This window comes from Lonchura striata, chromosome 4 (genome assembly GCF_050655825.1).
Source record: "Lonchura striata isolate lonStrDom1 chromosome 4, ASM5065582v1, whole genome shotgun sequence".
Taxonomy (NCBI): Eukaryota; Metazoa; Chordata; class Aves; order Passeriformes; family Estrildidae; genus Lonchura; species Lonchura striata.
This window is the reverse complement of record NC_140706.1, coordinates 11473586-11492466: the sequence shown is the minus strand read 5'-3', so window position 1 is coordinate 11492466 and position 18881 is coordinate 11473586. Positions and strand designations below refer to the sequence as shown.

Here is an 18881-nt window from a genome sequence, read left to right as displayed (position 1 = left end):
GCATTTATTCATAGAGTAGTTGTGTCATGCTGAACTTTCCCTGTGAACTGGAGGCTTGACCACATATACCAAAAGGTTTGCCAAAGCTTTCATACGTTAAATTCCCCAAAGTGGGGGTTTAGAGTGGAACCAACAACAGCAGAAAAGGATAAAAAAAGCTTTCCTTAGGCAAATCTATTTTTTTTCCTCTTTATTTTAGCTTGACTGCTTTGGGCAGTTGAATAAGAACGGAGCTATATGACTGCAAAATGACATTTAGATAAAATGCTTTTGTGCCACTTCAAATGTAGAGTTTGGGATACAACTATAATTTCAGACGTCACATCCAAAGATTATGCAGGCTCTGTGTTGTAAGCACTTTTCTTATCAGTAAACGTGAAGGTTTCTTTTGTTGGCTTAATCCACAGTGCTGCGAGTTAGGAACTTCTTTGGAACAAGCACACTCCAAGAAGAATTCAGTTCTGCTGAACTTAAAGCAAAATAACAAAGCTTTTGGTTTTGGTTTGTGAAGTTGTGGATTCCCTAGCAAATATGCAGTGAAGTTCCTTCTGTGACTTGGTGATGCTTTAAATGTGTTGGTTGTCTACAGAAAATTACTTTTGATGCATACTATCTTCAACAAAGTCAAATTATGTAATTTAAATCTCAGTAGCTGCAGAGTCACAAGTTGAGTGACGGTGGAAGAGAGCTCTTTACATCATTGAATCCAGCCCCCTTGATCAAAGCAGTGATCTACATCTTGTCCAGCTGACTTTTGAGTATCTCCAAGGATGGAGATAAGTTCCCTGGGCAGACACCACTGTTCAGCCACCCTATGATAAAAAAAAAAAAAAGAAAAAAAATTTCATAATGTTTAAATGGAGTTTAATGTATTTCAGTTTGTGTCCATTTACTCTTGGCTTGTCACTGAGCACTGCCAAGAAGAGTCTGGCTCCATCTTTACACACATCAATTATTTATATACATTGATAAGGTCTCCCCTGAGCCTTCTCCAGGCTGGCCAGCCCCAGTTCTCTCAGCCTTGCCCTCTGTGATAGGTGCTTCAGTCTCTGATCATCTTGTGGCTCTTTGCTGGGTGTACTCCATGTGTCTGTGCCTCTCATTCTGAGGGGCCACACTACTGCAGCAGTATCTCAGCAGTGCTGAGTGGGAAGGATGCACCTCCCTCAGCCTGCTGGAAATGCTCATCCTGATTCACCTCGAGACACTGTTGGCTGCCTTTGCTGCATTTTGTTGGCTTAGGTTTGATTTTATGCCCACCAGGACCTCCAGGGCTTTTTCTGCCAAGCTGACTTCCAGCCTGTTGGCCTCCAGTACGTACTGGTGCATGGGGCTGTTTCTTCTCAGATGTAGCACTTTTTACCTCACTTTGCTGAGCTTGATGAGATTCCCATTACCTGTATCTCCTCAAGATGTATTATTGATATATCAGCCATGCTTCACAGTTTTGTATTATCTATAAACTTGCTGCCATCATCATGAATCCCTTTCTCATCTTCTTGGTTACTGTGAAATTTGCTGGCCTCCATCTGAAGCTGTTCTCTTGCTGGCCTTCAACCACCACAAGGCTTGTGCAAGAAAGGAGCCCATCCCCTGCTGTCCCAGCATCAGTGAGAAAGCCCAGACACCCCAACAGCCTCAGGGCCACATCTGCCACTGGCAGCTCCATCTGAGCTTGAGTAGTAGGTGATAGGGGAAGCAGGAGAACAGGTAATAACCTTCCTTCCTACAAAAGAACTCCTTTTTAGACACTGGGTCACTTTTTTCTCTTCCTAGCCTCCTTTAATGTCAGACAAGAATGTGATTGACATTTTCAGCTCCTTCAGTGCTATGAATTATTTTGAATGCTGAGAACTATTCTTATTCTATGAGGTTGTTTTAACTTGCATTTGAAATTACAAGTCAGTAATTTACAGTGGACCAGGTTTCTGCTGGGGCAGTTAGTCATCACCGAGTGAATGGATGTATTAGCATGTCACCCTGATAAATATCAACCTCCTCTCCCATAAAGCACAGTGGCAGTTGTAAATACACTCTTAGTGCAGCTTTCTTTTAAGCAAATAGATCCAGCAAGGCATGTATTCAGAAGATCTCTTTTACCAAGGCTCATTGCCTTACTCTTTTATTTTTGGAATGTTCATTAACATGGTGTGGAAGCACCATAGTTCCATGTGGAGGTGTTAATGGCCATAAAATTGGCTGCTTCCTGTACTTGTTGCTATGAAGCGTGATCTTAGTTTGGAAACTCCTGTGTAAATGTGTGCATTTGTCTTAGGATTCTGTTTCCTAGCAAACCATGACACAGTGCAAAATGTGCTGCTGCATTTGCTGTGGCTGGCCCTCTTAACCTGTCAGCATAATTTATGGGAACACTTCCCGACACCTTCTGCTGCTAATGGTCTCTCAGAGTCCTGCAGAAAAGGCCAGTTCTGCCTCCTAATTTTAAGAGCCATGATGGTGGCACTGTTTGTCTCTTTTCTGGATCTATTTTGGATTTATGTCTGGCCAAGGGTTTGAAAGAGCTGCTATTAAAGCAGAAACATCTGCTGGGGCTTTATGTGCTGCTGGCTTGCCAAGTTCAACAGCAGGCCAAACTACAGCTGATGGCCTCAGCCCTCCACAGGTGTCACTGCAGTTACAGGAGAATGCCTGTAAGGGAAATTGGGCTGCTGAAAGCTCGAAACAAAATAAATAAATAAGTAAATAAAACCCCTTCAGCAACTGTGGAAGGCTGTTAGGAGATTATGTTTGGGGTCATTAGCAAATAACAGAAATAAACCTTTGTGAAGTGGTTGTGACCATCTGAATTCCCTGGTGCCCCTGGTTGCTGCAGCACCCTGAGATGTGCCTCCTCCCATTCCTACCTGCAGGCTTCGTGTTTGCAAGCTGCAGCTCAGGCAGCACTGACATTCAGTGATTTTAAACCTGTTAGGAAAACCTGATTTTGTTTAACCATCTGAATGTTTTCATGGTTCAGACACAGCATGGCAATCTTGTTTGTGGGCAGACATGGGTGAGGCAAATGATTGCTTTGACATGAATTGTTTTTGAAGGAGAGGGATTCAAAATATTTCTTTAAAAATCCTTGTAAAGGTTTTGTTCTGATGTGATTTTAATAACTTGAAATAATCACTCCTTTGACACTGGGAACATGGGAACTGACATCTTGGATGAACTTGAGCTGCATCTGAGCACTGTCCAGCCTTCATCCCAGATGTGTATTTGCAGTTTCAGAGAAGCATTCCAGAAAACTCACAACAGGCAACAGTGGGTCCCTGATACATTTCCAGAGTCTATTTTTCTGTATTTAATTGTTTAGGATTTTTATTTGTTTTAAAAAAGTTCAGTTACTCCCTTAGTTTTGCCAAGCATTTGGCTTCAGGTGCAGGGTACCACAGTCAAATTACTGACCAAACATTGACTTCATTTACCTTTTTATAAAGTGCTACACCTGGTCATATAGTTCATTTTCTCTCTCACCTCCCCCACAGTAATCATAAAATGGAGGTCAGCACTTCAGCAGCAAAAGCTAAAACTGCTACAATTGGAGTTAAAGAAGAGTTCTGCTTACTGAAGAGTGAGTAGAAGAGTGTTACAGTTGGCAGAGTCCATTGCTAGAGGAATAGATAATTGCATGTGAATGTGCATATGCAATTTATTAAATTATTATCAGTTCTTTTTTAATTCCATAAATGTTCCTATTCCAACCAGTTCTATCCAGTGATTACAAGGAAATTTGCTGTTCTGGTCAGAAAGCACAAGTCCAAATTCTCTCATATATCCCAACATGTTTCTTGCCTTCCAAGAAGCTGCCTGACTGAGAATAAAGTTGTTTCAGAGATATTTCAGCTGTGTTTAGTGGTTTAAATAAAAAGCCTGGGCTATGGGAAATGCCTAGAATTTTTCCGTGGTGGAAAATTTTAATGTTCCCTACAAACCTCAAGAAAATATTCTTGAACCATCTCCTTTCCCCAAAGAACACAAATATGTGAGATAAGAAACAATTCCTTTGTAATTACTCATTTCCTTTCATAACACTTGTAAGAGAGAAATCATACTGGAAATGATATATGTATGCTTCCACTTAGCAATATACTTAGTAAGCATAATTTTGGAAATTTGCATTTTAGCAACAAAGACTTCTTTTTCCTAAACTAAAAATTAAGAAAACAAACAAAAATACTCCATCCACCAAAACTAAATCCAACTTTTTTTTTCTTTTTTTTTTTTTTTTTCCCAGAGCTGGGTGTCTAAATAGGTAAAAGGAAGGTAGTTTTATGTAGGAAGTATTAATTTGTTTTGTAGGTAATGATTGAATAGTTAATGGAATAGTTAAGTCTCTCAATAGCAAACCTCCCAAATGCTCCATAATACACTTCATCCCTTGCTAATGCAGTGCTGGACTTGCAGCTACTGAAACTCAATCTACACAGGTCTGTTTCTTATGAGAAATGCCTGCATTCTCACTGATAGTTGCACAATATGTTGAATCCAGTGAAAAAAGTGTGGTAAGAAATTGATTTTTCCTTATTTCCCAGAATTTCATTTTTGTTTTTTACTCCCTCATGTAGGTCACCGGAACTGTTTGTGGGAAGGAACTGTAAACAGCATTACTGAAATCCAAAAGCAAGACTTCAAAACCGTTAATTTGACTGTGAATTGTTTCAATAAGTTTGTTTTTAACAGGAACAAATGACTGGGATTGAATGATTGTGGGGGAATTTTTAATTTGCCCCCAAGCACCTCAAGGTACCCCTGTGCCCCTCGAGGACAGCACGATCCAGCACATGCCCCAGCTCTTCCATGGCTGCAAAGCTTAAGGAAGAAATAACCCAGACCTTTTAGTTTTTGCAAAAGTAAGATGTAACCCTGTCTTGCTGGCGGTGTCTTGTCTGCTTTGTCACTGTAACACTGCTTGTTTTATGGTTGAGTGGATTCATCACAAGTATCTGTGTACTGCAAGCATGGCTACAGGCTGTACCTTCCAAGACATACTGACAGCAAGTGCTGTGTGTTGGGGATGGAATTAATGCACCAAGGCAGTAGTTTCAGAATAGGTGTCTAACCTAAACTAACATTTTCTAAGAGGACAGGAGATGGCTGCAGCTAATAGAAGCTAATGTGATGTTTTGTCAGCCTGTAGAATATAAAAGCTAATTGTTGCAGCTGTGCAGCAATGAGGAGCTTGAAAATGTAACTGATAAGCAGACTGATTATAGGCTAATGAGCAGGATGTTTGTGGTATATTGAAGGACTAATGAAGGGCTGCAAAAGATAACTGCAATGGTATACAGTGAGGTATGCAGAGTGGGAATGTTTAAATACAGCACAGAAAGATATGTAGTAGATAGTAAAGACACAATGCTGCTAACAATTGAAGTTTGAGCATGTGTGTGTGTGTGCATTGTGTGGATGAAGAAACTAACTGAAGCCAGTACCTGCCACATGCATGACAGAATATACAGTACATAAATACACATTGTATAATTCACATATCTCCATCAAGTAGCACCCCCATTAAAGATCTCTGTTTACCACCATCCATGTTCTCTCATAAGAAAATGTGAATTGTTGCTGTACTTATATGAATCTCTGAGACAGAATAATTCCTGGAAAACGTGGACTCAAAACACTTTCTTCAGGGTAGAAGATTGTAGCCTGGCATGCCAACTGGGGGCCCTGTCAGGCTTGGTACCGTGTGGTGTCAGAGGACCCAGCCATGTGCGTTGCAAATTAAGGTCATGTCTTATTTGTTGCACTGACTTGAGCAGCCAGAGTTCCTGAAGAGAGATCTGACTCCTTTAAGTCACCTGCCATGGTAGTCCTGGCTTTTATTGGTGGCTACAGAGGACGGGTTTTCCTTCCACTGTGGCCAGCTGAACTGGATTTTGAATAAAAGCTCAGGTCTAGAATATGTGATATTTATGATCCTCCTTGAGTCTTCACTTGATGCAAATGCAGTCTTTTGGGGTTTTTTGTTTTGCTTTTTTTTTTTTTTCCTTGTGGAATTTTTTAGGTCAGCAATTTGCAATCAAATATATGGATATTAATACCTGTAATTATTGGAAGGAGGCTCTATAGCTGTATAAATACAAACTTGCACCATGTCCTGTACACAGCAGAGCATTACAGAACAGGTAATTTCAACTAAAACGGCAGTTGTGATTTCCAACAGCTCTAAAAAATATCTATGTTATCAGATATGTGATGAATATATTATATCAATAATTGATGAGTGAAAACAGGACATGTTAATCTCTAGTGGTTTTGGGAAAAGAAGGTAAACCCTCTGTTGCCTAAATATGAAGTTGCTAAAATATGTTACCTCTAGCCTACACCATTGACTTTTTAGTGTAAAACTGCATCAAGGAAGAAGCATTTCTATAGTTCTGGTTTTGAGACAAGAAATATATAATTTCCAAAAGGCGCAATTTTCTGGAAAGTAGAGAGAGAGGTATTTCCAAAACGTACTCCAACAAAGCTGATAGCTGATTAATAATCTGTTAATTGGATTGCTGGGTGTTAATTAGTTTGCTAGGAGTCCTACTTTTCTACAGTCTTTGAAGAAACTTTCATCTGTATGAATTCCTCAATATATGAGTTGGGTGTTGGAATTCAATGTTACAATGTGTTTGTTCTCTGTAGAAAGCCTTTGGAGGTTTTGAGGTTTTTGGTTTTGTTTGAAAGGATTTTATGAGGCTAACCAAAGCCTCTGCAGTTTCCACACTGGACGTGTAAAAGCCTTTGATGGCTTCTGTGCTCTTTAAGTGAAGATGATGAGTTAGTTTTCCACTTCTTTAATGATGTTCCTCTGTTTTCTTCCCTTTCAGTAGGATTGTCCTGGTATTTGTTGCTGGAACCTCTGATGTATCTGTTTTACATACTCCATCAGGCAGTTCTTCATTTCTCTGCTGTAGTTATCTACTTTCCTTGCAGACATTTGAGATATAGCTGACAGTGTTGTCTCTATTATTCAGGTGAGAGACTAGAGCACAAAGGAAATCCTACTGTTAGATGTAAGTCTGCCACAGAGCAAGAAGCTAAAATAATTTCTCCTGTGTTTTAAAAGCTTATGCTGTAAATCTTGGACTGTTCTGCTGACTGAAAAGAGGGGAAGGAGCGAAGACAACATTTGCAATAGTCTGGAGAAAATTAAGTGGGAAGCATGTAAAGTGGGTTTTATTTACACTCTTCCTTGATTCTCTAATGTGCATCTCAACTGAATTTGTTTTTCAACAATTTCCCAGTTATCTAGACCTGCAGATCTTTTGCATTCTTTTCTTTCAAAGACTTTTTTATTCTTTAGTTTCACCAGTTAAGTGGTCCAAGAGGCATTTGAAATTTCTTTATTGTTGTCTTCCAGGATTTTAAGTTAATGGAGCTTGTACAATATGATTCATTTGACTAGAACAGATCCTGAGTTAGTCTTCAAGAAAAAAAAGTGGAGGAAATCTGATGAACATGTGTGTTAAGTGTTCCAACCATTTTCTTTCTAGTGTGTCTCTTCAATTCATTAAAAAAAAAGGAAGTATTTTTTCTGCAGTTGATGTGTTCTTTGAGTATTACATTTGATTTGGGAATGCAATTTTCATCTCTAAGAATCTTCATCAACATCTTACTTTATTAATTTTTAATTTTTCTTATATATTTTTAAATATCTATCTGTAAATATAACCTGGAAAACCACTAACAATGAGCAATGTTGAACCATAGGTGTGAGTCACCAGGGGAGATCTTTATAATGATAGTGAAGTTCAGAAAGGCAAGCATTTGATGTCTCTTTTGGTATCTGCTAAATTTCTTCTTTCTCAAAATTTCTGTTGGAAGATATCCAGATCCAATGTTTAGGTACAGTTCCAAATTATGTTAGACATAGATTTATTTTACCTCAAATCTAAAAAAGTTACATTTTTGAGGATGAGACCTAAATTTGCACAAAGCTTAGGGGCTTTGGGAGTTTTATTTCATTAGGGTACATTTCTTTACCACTTGGATGCTTTCCCAACTATTTTTTTGAGCTCACAATATTAAGCTAAAAAGACCTAATTATGTCTATGCTGTAATATCACTGTATGATTTTGAGGACTCTTATCTGAACATGCTGTTCTTACAGTGAGAACTCAGTTTTTCCATAAAGGAAAAAAAAAAAAAAAAAAAAAAGAGGAGACTAGCACATATTAAAGCAGAAACATGTAGATGACTTCAAAAAGAGCCATTAACTGTCAGGCCCAGGTTGTGTGATGTCTGCATCAGTATGTGAGTAATCGTGTTGTTGTCTCACCACCCAATGGTTCTGTCACCTGAGTACTGGAAGATGTGTATCCCGTGAATCTTCCAGCGAATTTTGCTTTTGAATGAAGAAACGTCCTTGTAATCTGTAACCTGTAGTGCACAGTGGATACACAGCAGCAGGAAGCAGCCTGAGTATAGCTTGCTGTTTCCCCTGCAATGTGTTACATAAAGCCAAAATTCTAATTAACTGCGTTAATTAGAACTGGTTTGTGGAGTTCTGCTGTTTTGCTGCCACTTCAAATAAACTGTGGTATAGGAGGAAGTTTTACTCTTCTCATCAGGTACATTTGCATCCTCTTTCCATTATAACTTGAAATATCTTTTCATGATTTTAGAGAGGAAAGAGAATACATTTATCTTGATAAAAGCAGATTACTCATATGGGTTTTTTCCATCTCCTTAACAGTCCTGACAGAGCATGAGCTGGGTTCCTAATAGAAAAAAAAAAAACTCATAAAGACTGGAAAACTGTAAAGGGCTCCTCCTCTCCTTAATTTGGTACAAGTGCAAATATGTATTGAAATATATATTGAAATAGGCGTGCACTGGGATCGTAAAATCCATCCTCCCCAACTGTCTGTAGCTCAGTAGTGCAATTAAATGATATTCTGTTCTAGCTGCATGCCACAAAATGTTAGTTTTTTATATATGCAGAGTCAGGAACTTCAAAGTTATATCTTAAGTGAAAAAGTCGAGGTGACCTGTTCTCTCTGGATTATAGCAGATTTGGAAAACCAATTATTTTGCACAGTGCCTCCCTTGAATGATGTCCTTGAACTATGTCCTCTTGTGCACAAATGTCTTAAAGAATAGCTGACATTCCTGGGCTCTCTCAAGTCTGGGCTATAACAAAAAAGATTTGGAAGTCAGAATACATTCTGACTCCATAGATCCACAGATCTTCCAATCATGGTCTTCCTGCTTAGGTATGGGGTACTTTTTGGGAGATACAGTTGCCTATTTTCTCAGACTGGAACTGGATTTTTTTTTTCCATCGAGATTGCTAATTTTTTTTACCTTAAAAAATAAATATATTTTTGACTGTATAGTTTTATTACGTTTGTCTGAAAATACCGTAGTTATCTTAGTTTTCTCATCTTGTTAAAACCTCATCTGTTTTTGGCATTGCTCTCTATAAGTCATGAGAATTAGAAGGGAAAGTTTTGGGCTGGAACTTTTTATATCTTGGAACTTATCTTTTTTGGGCTTCCTGCCTGTACTCTTTTCACACATTGACAGAGTTGCCATGGTGTCCCTCGCATGATGTCACTCTCCAGTGGTCCCATTGTATTAATCCTGGAACTGCCTCTTCAAAGTAAATTTAATCATCTTTAAGGTTCAGAGAATTATTTCAGGATGTTATTACTGGGCTAGCCACCAACCTTATACTCTTCCCTCAAAAAGAATAGACTAGGTTATGTTTCCATTATACACACTTGTTCTGCATGGTTTCAGTGCATCTGTCTGAAGTTGATATTTTAAGTCTTTGCTTTAATTTATTTCTGTCAAATACCTCTGGCAAATTAGGTTTAGCGCTGTCCATCCTATTCCCCTTAGAATTTTAATTAGTTCTGTGCTGAACACCCAGTTGTACACTGCAGTTGTATGTGCTTGATATCTACATATTTATTTGTCAAAATCGAATTGCTATGATTCAGTTAATTCTCTAATGCATTGTTGTATATCTGCAGAGAAAGCAACATTGTGGGGGGAAAAAATCCCAGGTCAAATCTATTCAGATAATGCTATAAAATGGTTAAACTCCTGACTTTAGGCTGGAGGATGGCCTGAGTTTCATTGTCTTATGACAAATTGAGTTTTTTAAACTGGTGGAGAAGGAAGAAAAACAAGGTAAACATGAGCCTTTCTAGATATTCCTTAGGACCTGTTCCAGGCTTTTCACTGTCTGCCCACTATGCTTGGTGATGCCAAAGAAAGAGAAAGCTGCTCCATGACAGCAGCTGGAAGTTCCTGTATCTCATGGAAGGCTGGATTGGTGAAAACACAGAAGGCGCCTCTGGCTTCACACAACAATGCCCTCCAACTTCAGTGACATTCTGAGTGGCACTGGGACATAGGTGGGATGCTCATGGTGGCCTTCTGTGGGCCCTAGCCCTTCAGTGAATACGCTGCCTCACGTGGCTTGGAGAAGACCTCAGGCAGTGGGCTAGCTCTCAATGTGTACACACTCAGCCAGGGGTTTGGTTCTTCACTGTTCTCATTGTACTCAGCAATGCTCCCACAAACTTCAGCAGTGACTGCCCTGGATGAGGAGCATGGGGCAGCAGAGCCTGCTGGGGAACAATAAACATGGTGAAAAGGGCTATAGGGCAGAAATCACTGCACAGGCAGTGCAGTGTCACACTGGGAAGGACAGTCTTGTCTTGGTTCTCTCGCACAGGAGAGGTTTTGAGTGCTCCCAATTGTTTGAATGATGAAGAGTTAGGGCAGGGTACCTTCAGCCCTATTTCTTATTCCAGGGAGAGAAGAGGGTGTATAGAGTGGAAGTCCTCACACCAACTCTCTGTCCTAGGGAGTACTTCTTGGTGAAGAAGGGACAAGTGCCTTAGATGTGTCAGAGTCCCTTTCCAAATGCAAAATGAATAACTGTAAATACGGAGAGGGCATATGGTACAATTTGATCCTAAACAGAACAAGCAAGGTTTCATCCAAAGTGATTTAAATTTGAGTGTGACTTGCTTTGAATTTCCCTAACTTTTCCTTATATTAACATTTTACTTGTCTGTTCTTTCTATAATTGACTTTGGCAATACAACTGCAGAGCATGGATGCCATTTTTCACTGACGGCTTTTCAGGAATATGGAACAAATTCTGCAGAGTGCCCACATTTGAAATACTTATGGAGATGCCTGTGTGGCATACTGATGGCCAAATACTGACTTTCCTTTTTTTTAATTCACAATTGAGTGATCCTCTGAAAAAGAGCTGGAGGAGTGGATGGGGGATACCTTCCAGTACTAATTCTGCTTGAGGTCTAATGTGAGTCTTCCAGATCTCGGGCCAAATTCTTCTCTTATGCAACAGGAAGCTCTGAAGTCAACTCTTCTTTTTCTGCATAGCTGAGGAGGTGCTGTTAATACTTGCCAATGAGCCTGTGCTCTTCATAGCTCTTTTTTTCCACCTTGTGGGTACTGATGGAAAGATGTATATGTCAGGCTGCTGTCACTGAACAGAACAAAATAAACTAGCTCTGCAGAAAAATTCAAAGTACAGACAGAACTAGCTAGTTTTTTTCAAACCTAGAACCTAGTTTCCTTTATAATAGCGGATTTCTTTTGGTGGCTAATGAGCACTGAAAAGAACAAAAGGATAGCAGAGAAGCATTGAAAATGGACCACTGGTGCACAGAGGAATTTTCTTTGCAGAATTTCAATGCTGAAGCCTTTAGAAGAGAGCACTTACAGATGTTTGATTTCTTTCAGGTCTTCAGATTTTGGGACATTATACACAAAGTTGAATCTACAGCCTGGGATTGCCACTGTTATTGACAATTTCTACATTTGTTCCACCAACAAAAAGAAGGTATGTGGCAAAAAACCATTTTTGTAGTGCAGGTGAGATTTTGCAACTACATGAAGGGTGTTTTACAGGTTTTCACAATATAGGAAACTGATTTTCACAATGTGAAGATCACCTTTGATGCATTTGTGACATACAGAAGTAGGATATTTATTGTTCCTGAAAAGTACAGACAGAAAAAATTACCTTGATGGACACGGAAACTTTATGAAATCACTGACTTATATGACTCTTGAAAATCAAGCTTTCATAGTGTTTTCCATGCAAATGAAAAAGGAAATTCTGTAGGTTTTCATACATCCCAGTGGATTCTGGGACTAACATTCAAACTCTTCATCCTTAATGGACAAGTTTCTTTGTATGTTCCTTAATATAAAGTATAATGACTGGGTAGGCTGTCATTGATAATGATGTTTATCTTGTGTAAAACCTTAATTAAATATTTTTAAAACCCCCTCTCCTTGAAGCTTTGCTAAGAAATGGTCCTGCATCATTACTAAGAAAAAAAACACTTTTCCTGGAACGTGGAAAGGTTAAGTGGATTTTATAAGTGAGAGCAAAATCGACCCACTGAGTGTATTTACAATGGATGTTGTATTAGAAGCAGCAGGAACAATGATTATGGGGAAAAAATCACAGTAACAGGCCTTCTATGTCTTCAAAGTGCCTGTGATTTAAATGGCAAGAATTGTGAAGTATAGAGTGAAATATAAGCACAGTGGGTCTTTCATGAAATACGAATTTTCTCTTGATAAGGGCCTTTTAATCCAGTGTAATACAGAAACACTGATTTCAGGTAGAGGTCTCTGATAGAAAGAACAATATTTGTTGTGTTTGTCTGTCTGTTTTGCTTAATCAAAAATCAGTAGAAATCAGTAAGACTGCCTTGATGATTAAGTACATATTGTATTTCCCTTGAAATAATCACTGGAATTTTGTGCCCAAGCTGTGTTGTGTCTCAGATTGGTAATATATTTTTAATCTGCTGCAAAGCCAGAAAGTATAATTTTGTTTCTTGAGGTGGAACCACCAACAAGCACAAAGTTTCTTCTGATAGTGTATCTCAGATATCTCAATCTACTGGTGTTTTCAAGTCCAAAAGAATAAAACCAGAAATCTTTACCCATCTCAGTTTCTGGAATAAAAGTTTGAAGAATGAGATGGATGAGTGCCCCATGGAGGATCCTTCCCAGCTCAATCAGCTACAATATCAGAGCCTGCCCAAGCACAAGAGTTCAGTGACAATATGGTTGTGACAGTTGAATGAAAAAATAAACAGCAATAAGATCACTACTTTATTTCAAGCCTGAAAGACACACAAGTGTTCATAAGAACCCTCATGTTAATCCTGTCTAAGAAAAATCCATATTCTACTTAATTTCATGAGTTGAAACTCTGCTTAGTAAACTAATATGATATTGAAAGCCACCTGATACAGAAAGTCCCTTTGAGTCAATACAAATATGCTATGTTTATGTGGACATTTACTTCTATGAAGATGTTGTTTATTAGTGTACAAACAACAAAAACAGCCGAGCAGAAAGGATTTCTAGGGCCTTTAAATTACGCCAGAGGATATTAATACATGGAAACATACATACATGCATATGTGGTACAAAATTATGAAAGCAGTGGGGTTACATGTTTTAGCCAAAGATTCGGACTGTTCTTGGAGGTTTTGCAGTCACCTGTGGAAGGTAAGAGGGAGGTCTTCATGCTGTAAGAGCTTCATCTTGGAAGTCTGTTGTAATGGGAAATTTTAGGTGCTGGACCTTTGATTAGGGCATTAAGAACAAGACAAAATTAATCTCACCCAAGTTATTTGGGATGATGGAGGACCATATCTCTCAGTCTGTCTATTTCAGAACAGTTGCACTGGGGTGGAATAGAACATTTAGAACTCTGACTCCCTTTTCTGAGCTGAGAGAAGTCTCAGAGTTTTACTTGTTCTTGATGTTACTTCAGATCATTATGGTGTGAGTTTTCTTCAACCAGTTCACATCTTTTAAAATGTGCTGAAAATGGAAAATGGAGTGCTGACTGCATATAATGGAACTGAGCATGCACTTTAAATTTAAAGCATAAGTAGTCCCATGCTACCACTTAGCATTTAGTGACTATGAAAATACATGGAAGCAAAGATAAAATACATTTTATAGGGATTTTTTAATACTTCACATAGTAAAAAGTGTTCTATGATTTCTTTTCATTTAGCCATTGTTGTCCTCATCTGTGGAAGAACAGACACTGCACATTTATAGCTCATCATTCCCACCTCAGTGTCATCAGAGCATTAACCACACCTGATTTAAGTTCTTTAGAATTAGGTATCAGATCAAGCTCTCTCCTACAATAAAAAAAAAAAAAAATCAAAGGAGAAATACAGGTATCTCCAGGCAATTCTTACTGTTAAAATCATAGTTCTTTGTGAGAATTCTATGAGAATAAGGTTGAATTATCTTGTGGAGGTCTCTGTAACTGACTTTGTGACTGCTGTGGGTTTGAACAGAATCAAACTATGGCTTCCTACAAAGATATACAGAGAGATGGGTCATGGTTTAACCCCAGCTGGCACCACACTGCTGTTGACTCATTTCATGCACCAGTTCCCTCAGGGCCTGTAGATTCCTCTCATCAAGTCCCATGGACTTGTGCACCTTCAGGTTCCTTACATGGTCTCAAACCTGTTCTCCTCCCTCCATGGCAAGTTCTTCATTCTCCCAGTCCCAGCCTTTGCCTTCTTTGATTTGTGCCGTGTGACTAGAGCTCTCAAGGGCCAAGAAACAAACACAAAGTGGGAGATTGTTTATTTGTTTTGAAATGCAATTAAATGAAATATCTGGTAGAAGGCTCCAGTCTAGTTCTTGGGTTGACATAATTTTTACAGTTCATAACTTCCAGTATACCAGCTCCTGAAGTGGCTTAAACTTTCATTCAGCATGCCTCCACTCTGTGAGCTGCAATCATACCAGATAGACCAATGGACTTCTGAGTGAGCTTTATACATTAAATGTGAAATTGTTCTAGAAATTTTCTGTGAATTACTCTAATTTTAATTTTCTTAAGACGTATTGAAAATAATGCAATTGATGATGAAGTGCAATAGCAAAAAGTACAACATATGGAAAAAGGATTGTATAAAAAGCCCACAGTGTTATAGGGTAAAGTATAGGAGTGCAGGGGACTGAATGAGCTGGAGGAAGTATGGAAATCATCTATAAATCCCACTGCATTAATTCAAAAAGTGGCACATTCCATTTTGCCTTGGAAATGTGCCATAGCCTTATGTACAAGTTGTGGTGAGTACTGTTCATAGGCCTGAGTTAAGAATTGGGACGGAGTTGTATCAAGGTCATGTCTACACAGTCTTTTGGCAGTTGAGGTGGATTCATTCACTGTGTTTTTTTTCTGGTTGGAGGCAGCAGAATCCAACTGTAGAAATTGTACTGCTGCAGGTATCAGAGGACTCAAGCTATGAAACCCAGTTTTGACAAGAAATGATGGCAAATCTCTGAAGGTAGAGTTTTAGAGGGCTTTGTTTGTTGCCTGAATGGACCTTTCTGAAGAAATCATGGGATGGAGGTGTGAACTGTGGCTGTATTGTTTGTGAGGCAGAGTTGAATTGTAGTCAGCAGCTACACAAGTAGAAAACATCTTGACTTACCTGCAAATGACCAAGTAGGATCAAAGATCATCACCCTAAATGCTGTGAAACAGCAGAGTTATAGGCAAGGCCACACTCTGATTAAGAGTTTACGCTTCCTTAGGATGCATTAATATTTGTTTTTCATTCTGCTTGGTTTTAGTGCAGTATAAACAGCAGCTAAAAACACTGATACGGTTTTGGAAAACTGTAGACTAGTGAAGGGGAATTCTGCTGTGTAAGCTCTCTGATGCTAACTTCTCCATTTGAAGCACTTTTTCATTGATCTCAGTTATAAAATAGCCTTTCCCAATGCAGTCTTGAAGGGTTGTGCAAGGATAAGGGATGTTCCTGCACTTTAAACAACAGAATTTATGTAATTATCTCCTTTTCAGTAATTTGCACATGCTGAATGGTGCAGGAAACCCATCATGTGCCATGTGCAGGAAATAATTTGCTTTGTGTTCTCTGTTTTCCAAACCAACATTTTAATTGTGACTTGCAAGTGTGCTGTGCATGGTTTAAAGAGTGTGGGATTAAGGCTTCCACAGGGTCAGTCTGGAATGAGGTGAACAAAGTAAATTCTTTCTACAGAAGAAAAAAGTTAGCAGAATTTAGTTTCACTAAGCTAAATTATCAATAAAATAGTTAACATTTTTTGGGGCATATATGCTGTTGGATGTAGAAATTACATATTTGGTTTTATGTGGTGTTGCTGGGGAGGAGTTGAGTGAACACACTGATTTTTTTCCCTTACATTCAGTGCATATTTTAATTTTAATTTTAATTCATGCTAATGCAATTGGTGCATCCATCCTTCCATTTGTATGCTTTTGGAAAACATGCAGCTAAGCAGTTTATATTCAGGCTTTTGATATTAAGAGAAAATAAGTATTGATTGTGCATACACTAACTTATTAGTTAAATGAGTTGAACACTTACATTTCCCAGCTGTCACAGTAACCAATAGCTGCTTGTTTCTCCAAACTAAAAGGCAAGGTGACAAACATGTATTCTTGCTTGCCAAACAAGGCAGAACACTTAAGATAGTAATAAGGATATAGGCTTTCTTATATGCTATTTTAACTCTTGATAATTTAAATAGCATGAGTTCCACTTTGCAGAAGAGTATTTGCTAGACCTGTAAAAGCACTTCCCAAGATGCAACTGTCTTGAGCAATGTTTCTAAGCATTTACAGGTAAATGTATCCATATGTAATTTTGACATTTGTCTTTCACAGAAGAACAATTGGTTGTGAAATTTGTCAAAATGCAGTATGACTACATTCACTTGTAAGGAGCAATCCTACTCAAGTATCAATTTCCTTAGAGACCATACCAGAACATCTGCAAATCTAGAGACCAGAATTGTCTTACACTTTTACTAGTAGTCAGGTAAGGGATATTCCTTTCAATAAGACGAACAGGAACTTTTCCCTGTGAAATTATGAATATGAGTCTGTATGTTGAGATCTCTACCATCATGTGTTCTTGCTTTATAAGCAGTGTCACCATTCCATTTTATTCCAGTGATGCACCATCAGAGCACTAATGTGACCTGACTGCATCATTTTGCTTAAGGCTTAAGTCCTGTGACTGTTCAGTGTGTCTTCAGGTATTCCAGATACTACCAGAAATATGCCCAATAATTGACTCTTTTTTTCTCCCCCCCCAACACATACTTTGCTAGTTGTTAGATTGCTGTGAGAGGCAGTCCAGGGCAGAAATCCCAGATTTTATTCACACATGACTGATGAACAGTTGCTTTGTTGACAACCAGGAAGCTGCTAAATACAAGTGGAACTCAATAGGTTAAAACAGTCAGAGCTTTCATTGAGCTGTTAGCTGAAGTCACAGTCCACAGTAGAGGTTCATCCAGCACTACCAAGCCCATGACATATATGGGGAGGATTTGATGGATGCTGTTTGATGGGGTGTGACTATGTATATGTGGAAAAAAATAGGATAAAGCTTTGAGAAACAGAGTGGAACTGTTGAAAATTAAAGCTGTGGATGAAACAATGGCTTGGGATCTGGCTATTAAATAAGTATTTGAGTTATTTACTGGCTAAATGGAGGGTAGGAGCCATAGCTTTCCAGCTGGACTGATTTCTGCTATGGTTGAGAAACCAGGGCTTTTTCACAATTTGTATGTAAACAGGGCTGCGTAAAAAAATGTGTAACTCCTATGCCATTGTCATATTCTAACTCCTTGTAACCCTTTCAATAGGTGGAGGGTAGGAGCAGTATTACTCCTCTGTTTAAGACTACCCTTTCTCCTAACCATTAGATTATGAGTTTTCCTACAGTGTGACAGAGAAAGGTTTCATTTAGTTTTGTTTCCATCAAAACCCTTTCTTTGCATTTCTCTATCCTGTTCTTGCATGTGCAGAGCTAGAAGGAATCCCCAGATCTTGTTGATCATGGTTAGATCTTGTTGATCACAGGTTTTTCTTTCAATCCCCTTTTGAATGCATGTCTACTAAAACACTGAACCATGCAAGCTGAAGGTGCCTCTGAAATTTTTGTGTCAATTCTACTCTCTTGGAACCAATAAATATTCTACAGTCCAGTACCTGAAATAGACTGTCATTAAAAGCTGCAATTGATATTAAAAACAAGAAAGAAAACAACCCTCAAAAACCAGCCAAGCCAACAAACCTGACTAACAGTACAAGTGAACAGTAGAATGCCATGACCAGCATGTAGGTTTCCCACAGCCTGTAGGTATATAGGATAATTGCTCATCAAGGTAGAAGGTGTGTGAGCTAAATGGCTGCATGCTTGAACAGACATTGTGGGTTATTATTCTATCCTAGAATTCATTTGATGCTTAGAGATCTCAATTTAAGTTTTTGAGACTGACCTTCCACTGTGATTTTGTAGCCTAATGTGCAACTTTTTCAATCTTTTGTGCTCATACAATTATTCTGAGGAAAAATAGGCTTGTCCTTACAGTATGCTCATTATAGATGCTTTTGTTCTGTTTTTATGAATATCCTGTCTAAAACTCATTAGTCATAAAAGCATACCAACAACTACCAAAAAGACGTAATGTTAAATGAAGTTTACTGTACTGAAGCCAAAAATAAAATGACTAGTTGGTGGGAGTACAACATAAAAAAGATTTATGTGAAAGTGGAAAAGACCTCCAAGCAACTGTTAAGAGACCATTGTGCATAAGATTCTGCACTTGAGAGACATCGATTTCCCTCCCAGTAATTCTGGAAAGAGAAGGATTCCGAGCATCGTATTTTCAGCAAGGTTTTATTTGCTATTATGATGAGCAGGGGTCATTGCTTGGAGAAATAGGAGCAGTCAATCAAGAGCATGCAGCAGAAAGCAGGTCTGAAGCTGCCCTCAGCACCTGGGGGAGGGTGTGCTGCTGAGGGGGTGGCTGGTCAG

At 38.7% G+C, this 18881-nt stretch overlaps 1 protein-coding gene across 18 annotated transcripts in view; it reads left to right on the top strand.

The window, feature by feature from the left end:
• The window catches only part of SORCS2 (sortilin related VPS10 domain containing receptor 2), a 528299-nt gene that overhangs the window by 288834 nt on the left and 220584 nt on the right, over nt 1–18881 (top strand). For all 18 annotated transcript variants that reach the window (XR_014955066.1, XR_013339870.2, XR_014955068.1 and 15 more), the window contains one exon: nt 11737–11836. Coding sequence is in view for 14 of the 18 variants with exons in the window: in XM_077782740.2 (XP_077638866.2) it covers nt 11737–11836 (100 nt within the window). In the remaining 4 variants the exon portion in view is untranslated. The remainder of the gene's footprint in view (nt 1–11736; nt 11837–18881) is intronic.